The following is a 9470-nucleotide window of genomic DNA, read 5'->3' as shown; positions in this document are numbered from 1 at the left end:
GGTGATGCTTGCAAAGTGTTTGAATTCAGAGGTAGAAGAGTTTTAGATGAAGATGATATTTTTGATGGTATATCTGATACAGATGATGAAGCCGCCCACATGGTTGAACCAGTTACAATTGTTCAACCAAGAGAAGGTATATTTAATTAAATTAAAAAATAGTTGAATGCATTAATCATTTTATAACAATTATATTTAATGGTAAATAAATATTTTTGTGATATTGACCTGAATTTTATTTTTTTAAGTATTAGGTATAGAAGGAATTCAAAATTCATTTTGAAATGATGTTTTGTATTATAACAATATCAATTGGTGTCATCCTGATGAGGAGGATATTTGCGGTTTGAAGATGTCATCGAGTTTTAATGTTGGGCAAGAATTATATGTTGGTATGCATTTTGATAGTAAAGATGTTGTAAAAAAATGCACTGAAACAATATATTATAAAGATGCATCAAAGTTTTAAAGTTCTTGAAACCAAATCGCACAAATATATCGTTTGTTGCCAGAATAAAATCTCATAGTGTACTTGCCCTTTTTATATGAGGTTAATCTTATCTAAAAAAGCTAATTCATGGAAAGTGACACAATAGAGTGGACCACACACATGTCTGAATATGAGTGTGACACAAGATCATGACAAGCTTGATTCAGATTTAATTGTCACTTGTATAATAGGTACGTTTTTAATGTTCATATTATTCCACTTTTGCATTTTTTGTTATTTAAATTTTTTTATTTAATTAACGGGCATGATTAGAAAAGATCCATCAATAAAAGTTTCTTTGATTCAAGAAAGGATAAACACTGAATTTGCCTATAAAGTTTTGTACAAAAAAAAACATGGATGACGAAACAAAAAGAGATTGCAATTGAATATGGCGATTGGGAAAAGTTATATACCAAACTTTCATCGTGTTTAAAACATATGTAAAATAATTCTCCTAAATCCTATTTTCAAATACTGCATGACGATTTTATTGTTAGGAATAGGGTGAGTCGTGAACATCGTCAGTTTCATGGAGTATTTTGGACTTTCAGATGTAAAGAGACTTTTAATTATTGTAAGTCAATCATACAAGTTGACGACACACATTTATACGAGAAATACCGTGAGACCCTGTTAATGGCCACATCACAAGATGGAAATGGTGGTGTTCCTCCTCTAGCATTCGCCGTAGTCGAAAGTGAAACGTTAACAGCATGATCATGGTTTTTGACACACTTGCGTGAACACGTGACAGATAAAAATGGTATTTGTTTCATATCTAATCGTCACGCGAGTATAAAGTCTGTTGTTGCTAACGAAGCACTAGGTTGGCAACCTCCCCACGCTTATCATGTTTACTGCGTCCAACACTTAACAAACAATTTCAATCGCAAATTCAACAATGTCAAACAAAAAGAAATGTTGATGAAATTGGATAAGATTTAATTTATAATATGATGTTAATTTAAGTATCATATATACTTAAAATTGTTGTTGCTAACTAATTGTATGCAACCTACACTCCTTGCAAGCATACATTTGATCAAAATTTAGAAAAATTTCGTCAATTGAGTCTAGCCATAGCAACATAGATTGATCGCATTTTAAAAGAAAAATGGATCATGGCTTATGATAAAGAAGGACATAGATATGGTCACATGACAATCAATCTCTCAAACTGTGTAAATAAGGTATTGAAGTATTGTCGCAACATACCGATAACAACTTTGGTGAAATCAACATATAGTCGATGTCAAAAGTACTTTGTTGATCGTGGTCGCCAAACCCAAAAACAATTAAATGAAGGACAAGTGTATTGTTCTAAGGTTGTTAAAGAATTTCAAAAAAATCAAGAACAAGTTTGTTCGCACATCGTCTGCATCTATGATATCCACTCGACTTGAAGTAGAGAAGATATTCAATCCTATAACACAACGTGGCGGACAAAAGTGGACAGTTAACTTGAATGACCATTGTTGTCAATGCGGAAAGTATCATGCACTTCACTATCCATGTTCACACATTATTGCTACATGTGGTTACGTGAGCATGAACTATTTCCAATATATAGATGTTGTTTACACAAATGACCACGTCTTAAAAGCTTACTCCGCACAATAGTGGTCTCTTGGGAATGAAACGATAATTCCTCCTTCTAGTGACTCATGGACACTTATCTCTGATCTAAGTACAATTCGTGCGAAAGGTCGACCAAAATTAACAGGGATAAGGAATGAGATGGATTGACTCGAACTATCTGAACATAAAAAAAAATGTAATAGATATGAAAGAGAAGGACACAACAGACGTCGATGTCCAATGCAATCTGAATATGGAAGTTGTTAAATTAATTGATTTATGTATTTTGTTTGTCTTCTTCAATGAAATGATAGTTATTCGTGATCAAGTTGTTTTTAAAATTATTTATTATTATATTTTTGTACGTGACATAAACTGCATATATTACTAAATATTCATAACATAAACGATAATAGAAGTCTAAAATTTAAATTAAAAAACATAACAATAAAATATTTAAATAGTAATGCGAAAATCAATCGTCATGATGACGTAAGGATGTGCCGCATGAGCGTTCCTATCTTCGTGCTTGTCTATCAAGATTTCTTCTGCCATGATGTTTCCTCCCTTCAACTTGGTCCGCCTCAGCATAAAATTGGTGACGTAAATCAACACCTAATAATTCATCCATATTAGGTATTGCTCCGGGTACATTCCATTAAGTACCTAACGCAACATTAGGTGTTGGAATTGGAGCATCATGTTGTTGTGAAGGAGTCATAGTAGGCCATAGAAAATTGGGATATGTCTCCGCAACACCACCTAATGAATGTTCGCTTGCAGAAGTATCACTTTGATGACCTTTGAATGGATACTGATAGATCTATGCCGGATACTGAGAATGACGACATGCACTACATGTGTTTCGCCACTGAGAATGACGACATGCACTGGTATTTTGCCAGTGTGGATGACAACATGCACTCATTGTTTCGTGCACATGAACCCTACGCTGCTGTAGGCTGGCACACCTAATGGCGACATGCATGCACTATTTCACCGACAGGAATGGCAAAATACGTGTTTCGCCATACTCCTCGACAAAACCCTTACACAAAACAAACCTCCAAGACCCTTATTGGAAATAAGTTTCTAAAAGAAACCCTTGAGGTCATTTTGCCACCAATTATATTTATCATGATAGTACAATCCTTGTTTTTTTAATTTGATATCATGACATTATAAATATGGATTAGTAAATATATTTTGAATAACTTATCCATACAAATTTTACAATATTTTCTATTGTATTATCTTTTTTTAAAGGATATTATTTTTTTCCAAATATGGATATTATATTATCTTTTAATCACATAATCTATTTATTATACATTTTCTTATATTTTTATCCTTATTTTTTTTTATAGAAGATATTGTATAAATTTAAGAGGACTACTAAGAATATACTTTTTAATATGTTCTTTCAAATACACTCTACTATTAAAAATATAAATTTGTTAATGAGATCTATTAAATAATTAAGAAGTAAAACTCATAAAAATTTTCAATATGTCTAATAATTTTAAATCAGCGGTAAAAAATATGAAGTGTTACACATTGTGTTGATAATGTATCTTTAATTTTAATACCACTTAAATATATTTTTAGTTATTGATAAATGATTAATATTTTTTAAAAAAAATTGTGATTCCTAATAAAAAAAATTATTTTGTTTCGGATTCCTTAAGCCATATGTAAATAAATTTTCAAAACGCTACCTAAACAAATGTGAGGACCAGAGAAATAAAATGAAATAATTAATAGGGACAAAACATTAAAAAATATTGGAGAACAAAATAAAAATCCAGTGTTAATCATATATCAAAACATATTTAAGTTTTTTTTATAATGACATATATTTAAGTCTTTTAATATACAATTAATTTCTCATTAGCATAAAGTAGGTAATGCGAAAGCAAACCTTGTGGCGGCGTTCATCCCAAAAGATACCATGATGGTCCAGCCTAATATATTCATGCTGCCAAGTAAAAATAAAAATATGATTGTTAATAAGAAAAACAAAAACAAATGGTGAATAGCATAAGTTAAGTGTCAGTAAAAATAAAATAAAAACTAAGTAAGAACACAAGCAATGTGAATAAAACAAATGGTGAAAGATACAAAATAAAATAATAATTTTGTTTGGACATTTCTGGTTAGTGGATCAGCCACTATCGTAGTCTCGTAGATAATAATTTTGTCGGAGAAATATAAGCTATGAAGTTGGGCAATTTGTAGGCTGAGCCTTGGATTGGTTGAAATAAAAAATAGAGGGAAATGGAGAATAAATTTTCAAATTTTTCTATAGGCTCCACATTTTTAAATATATATATTTTTCTCTTCAACCAAATAATTTCTGATTTTTTTAAAAGGATGTTAATATTTTATCAATTTTTTATTTTCCACACAACTAATAATTCCTATTTTTATCTATCTTTTTTTATTATATCATCACATTATCTATCATATTAATCTTTTTACCTCTTGTCTTTATTTTTTCTCAAGTTGTCAATTGGTGTTGGTGTTGGATGTCAACAGATTTTTTTCCTTTTTTTAAAAAAATGTTTCATGCTCTTTAACTCTTGAATAAGTAAAAAAACTATCACTTTATTTTTTTTTTTAATTCTTACAATTTGTCAAAATCTAGATTATTAGTTTTGTAGCAAATTGAAATAAAATTAAAGAAAATCATAAAAAATACTCTAATTAACCAATGTTCAAGAGCTTAAGAAAACACACCATATAGTATAGTCATAGTACCGAAAATTACTCCTTGTTATTACTCACTCACACTCACCAGATAGAGAAGGCGTCTACAAAGACTTGTGCATTCTTGAGGTATCCAGCAAACAAAATCAGAGCCATAAAGTACATGTTTCCAAGCTGCACACATCATGCATGAGAGAAAATATACATAACTTCCTTAATTACATAAAATTAAATATTCCAGTCTTGTTTTTAAGATATAAAAAATGGATATCCATCGAACATGAAACAGGAATACTAGTCAAACAGGATTTCTTACCTCACATTGATTATTTTTAAATTGCATCACACGTACTTTAGTTATGTTTATATTATTTAATTTTTGGTTCAATAACACTGATGTTAGATATTTTATTTACCTGCTCACACTTATTTAATAACTTAAATTTATGTAGTTGACATAATATCTTATGAAGAGTACAAGCAAATACCATACAGTCTATCTTGTACTTTCATTCTTTTAAATAAAAGCAAATTTTCAACACAAAATAAAGTAAATTTAGTTTGTGTATAATTGGTTCGTCATATTACACATAATACATCATCATTAACCATAAATTAAACCTACTAAAAGCTTTTGATAATTGTTTTGCATGTGATTTGTATCATAAAAGATTTAAATTACACACATGAATAATTACAAATCTATTGATAACACACATGCAGAAGATTACAAGTCTCTTTATTATAATAATTAAATTATAATCTTCAAATAAGACATTAGACTATTCTTATTTTTTAAGAGAAAAATATAAAATAATGATACGCATATAACAAATTCTTATAATATTTTGTAATTATTTTTATTCTTCATCATTTTCCATCACATTATTTATCTTATATGTACTCTTACTTCTTTTTTTGTTACCTTTCTATTATATGATTTCTTTAGAAATATTTATACTGAAATATCAACACTCAAATGTTTATGAGTTTCCTTGTCTCTTCTTATTACACACTTTGCTTTTATTCTCTTACATATCTTTTTTTATATAAAAATAATGTTATTTTCGTTCATTTTTATAATAAGAAGAAAATATAAAATACTATATATATATATATATATATATATATATATATATATATATATATATATATATATATATATATATATATATATATATATATATATATAAGTACAGGTATCAGACCAACCAAGATTCCCTGCACTTGTTTTTTTTTAAGTGCATCAAAGCCATCAAGTGCTGTACATTCTACAATATAATCTAGTAGTAACGTCAAAGAAGTAACTAATGGTGAAAAATTATCTATTTTAAACACCTCATTATTAACGCTTATTATTTTTTATATTTATTAATTTTTATAATAAAATGAAAATATGTGCGTAGGTATCAGACCAGATTCCCTGCACTTGTTTTTTAAGTGCATCACGTGGTGTACGTACATACTACAATCTAAACTAGTAGTCAAAATCTAAACTAGTAGTCAAAATCATCACGTGGTGTACGTACATACTACAATCTAAACTAGTAGTCAAAATAGTACTATACTATTGAATATTAATGGACACCTACCTATTTTAATAATCGATCTCAATGTTAACACTTTATTATTTTTTATATCTTTTTATATAAAAAAACAATATTCCAATAAGCATTAGTAAAGACCGATTATGTCACTAATCATCTTTAGACTTAATTACACTTTTCCTCACTTTTTCTATAATATATTTTGTGAGAATTAAATTTAAATTATTTATTTTTAGAAATTCAGTATGCTTATTAAGTGATATATCACTTTAATATTTTTTTTTCTACTATATCATATCATACATTTATTAAATTTTTAATTATAAAATTAAGGTTACATATTTTAAAGTAAAAGAATGATAAAACATGTGACATGAGAGTGTTTTGGAAGCACTCACCAAAGCATAACAGCAGAAGCAAGAGAGAGGCGAAAGAATCCACAGAGATTCCGAAACGCTTCCCCCGAGAAGCCGTTCCACGCAGGCCAACACCACCCACCAAACACATAAACCAACTGAGCCACCACCACGAGCCATTGAGCACGACGGCGGCGCCCACCAGCCCCAACTCGAGCTTCACCATGAGCAGCCAACTCAGCACCTGCGCCTGCAGGAACTTCGCCACCGGAAAATTCAGCGCGTACGCAAACAGCTGCGGAATCATCCAAATGGCGAAGGTTCCCGCAGCCTCCGAAATTTGGGTGTCTTGCCCTATGAACTTCAGAACTTGTCCCGCGAAGATGTACATAGGCCACAGAACAAAAGCCATGCTGAGAAGTAACACCCATGACCGCTGCATGTACACTCCCAGCATGTCAAGCTTCCCTGCTCCCACCGCTTGTCCACACAGCGTTTCCAACGCGCTTCCCATCCCTAGCTGTTCGGAAACACATTTTTTTTTAAGAAAAATTTACATCAACTCAAGCACATTCTTTTCAACCAAATCAATTAGATTTTTTTATGTATTTTTTATTTGACCGGTCAATGGTGTGATTACTTAGAGTAGGATTTTACCATTATGCCGTAGGAGAAGCCGGCGATGAGGGAGTTTTCGACGGAGACGGCGGCGAGGTCAATGGTGCCGACGTGGCCGGCAAAGATTTGAGTGAAGGCGCCGAGGGAGTACTTTGAGACGAAGGAGAAGATGGCGGGGCCGGCGAGGTACCCGAGCTTCTTGGACTCCACCATGAATTCCCTATAGAAGTCGCCAGTGCTGGTGATCGGAGCTATGTCAGGGGTGCCGGCGATGAAAACTGCGGTGGATCCCAGTTGTGGTTGGATTTGATGGGGTTCTCTGAGAATTGCTGCTAAAAGAGTTGATTTTCCTACACGCCATTAGCAAAAAGCCAAAATAATATAGGCTAAATGACTGGTAAAAGGAAAATAAATTTAACCATGTGAAGTATAAATTGGCTGTTTGAAAATCTCATGAAGTTAGCACAATATGATACATATGTGACATACATTTGAAGTTTAAAGATTGGCTTAATCTCACACATACTATCATAATAATAGTAGACTGACTGAGGTGAAGTTCAGGCAAAAGTCATACATTTTTTTTCCTTCCCAGAAATAATTTAAAAGCACTCATTCCCCTGTTTCATTGGAATGGATGTCCCATGTGATCAAGCTCTAACATATAAAACTTCATTATTGTGCACACAAATTGCTCGAGTTTTTTAAACAAGGGATCCAAATCCAATCAGCATATAGAAGATATTTATTTCCTTCACTAATGGCATACAAAGCCTGCGATATTATTTCCTTTACAAGTTGAAAATCATGGCAAATTACATTCTTCCCCTGGAATACTTCATAATTAAAGTCCTAATAGACAAATATAAGTTACAGAATCTTTTTAAGGAGTAAGATCTCAGGACCCGGATCTAGCTCATGGAAAATCGTCTCACCTGTACCAGCCAGTTGTGCATCTTCAGCTCCTCTAGAACTGCCTTCCTCAACTCACAGATTCCAAGTTCTGCGAAACAATAATTAAACACAAAAAAGAACCTTTAAACAATCAAATTATATTGCAAAACCTTCTAGAACTGCCTTCCTCAACTCACAGATTCCAGGTTTCGCATCGTAATCATCAACACACTCTTCAACCAACTCATACCTGCGAAACAATAATTAAACACAAAAAAGAACCTTTAAACAATCAAATTATATTGCAAAACCTTCTAGAACTGCCTTCCTCAACTCACAGATTCCAGGTTTCGCATCGTAATCATCAACACACTCTTCAACCAATTCATACCTGCGAAACAATAATTAAACACAAAAAAGAACCTTTAAACAATCAAATTATTTTGCACAACCTTCTAACAACTTTTTAATTTCAAAGAAAAAGAAAAGAAAAAGATATGAGGAGAGTAGAGTAGATCTTGCGCGATGTTTCTTTTTCTAGATTTAAAGAACGAAACTCACCTCAATGAATGCATATACAAATTCACCAAATAATCTAACCTTCCAGTTTTGGTTGCTGAGAAAACTGAGAAAAAGGAAATAGACATAAAAAACCAAAAGAAAGATGCAAAACGAGAAGAAAAGATCACAAAGAACCTTGTCAAGAAGTCACAGAGCTGTGTATTTAAAACATCGTTCAAACTCCTTCGTCGCTATCCAAATGCACGCTCCTGCAATCATTGTTCTTGCAGAAGAATTCATTTTATTGCAACCTTCTTGCGAAGATGGCGAACTTCACGAGCCTTCAGATTCTCAACGTCGTGCAGAACCACATCTTCGGCAACATCCCCGACGAACTCCCTCTCAGCCTCAAAACCCTCAACCTCTCGTCGAACACTTTCTCTGAGCTCTATTGCGAACCTCTCTCAGCGAGCCTTGGGTTTGAGCGGCGCGACCTAGGCATGTGAACATGAGAGGAGAGTAAGGGGCGCGACCTAGGTATGTGAACAGGAGAGGAGAGGAGAGGAGAGTAGAGAAACGGTTGTAAAATCGACTCTGAGTGTCTAATTTGAAAGAACCATCCTTGAAAAGATGTTTTAAATACAGTTTTGAAAGAACCGTTTTTTGAAAAATTGTGATTATTTATGAAAATACTACCGCATTTATTTTTTAAGATGAAGATTTTTTTTAAAACGGTCTCGTAGAATCACTTTTTTTAAACAGTGTTGAAGATTT

At 32.2% G+C, this 9470-nt stretch overlaps 1 protein-coding gene across 19 annotated transcripts in view; it reads right to left on the bottom strand.

Annotated features, from left to right (window-relative positions):
- The window catches only part of LOC102660211 (protein DETOXIFICATION 29), a 20323-nt gene extending 11028 nt beyond the window's left edge, over nt 1-9295 (bottom strand). The window contains exons 1-9 of one of the 19 annotated variants that reach the window (XM_014764786.3): nt 8892-9295; nt 8757-8820; nt 8534-8586; nt 8393-8445; nt 8237-8304; nt 7341-7651; nt 6726-7203; nt 4869-4954; nt 3993-4049 (exon numbers count right to left, since the gene is read on the bottom strand). In XM_014764786.3, the coding sequence (XP_014620272.1) occupies nt 3993-4049; nt 4869-4954; nt 6726-7203; nt 7341-7514 (795 nt within the window). In that variant the 5' untranslated portion in view covers nt 7515-7651; nt 8237-8304; nt 8393-8445; ... (1 more) ...; nt 8757-8820; nt 8892-9295. Of the gene's footprint in view, nt 1-904; nt 1351-3992; nt 4050-4868; nt 4955-6725; nt 7204-7340; nt 7652-8236; nt 8587-8756; nt 8821-8891 lie in introns of those variants that run through there. The other 18 variants (XM_014764792.3, XM_014764784.3, XM_014764785.3 and 15 more) reach the window with 18 other exon arrangements.
- Between the last annotated feature and the right edge of the window lie 175 nt (nt 9296-9470).

The sequence above is a fragment of the Glycine max genome, chromosome 2, assembly GCF_000004515.6.
Source record: "Glycine max cultivar Williams 82 chromosome 2, Glycine_max_v4.0, whole genome shotgun sequence".
In the NCBI taxonomy this organism is placed as follows: domain Eukaryota; kingdom Viridiplantae; phylum Streptophyta; class Magnoliopsida; order Fabales; family Fabaceae; genus Glycine; species Glycine max.
Note: the sequence above shows the minus strand (reverse complement) of the source record. Positions and strands in the feature narration are given on the sequence as shown.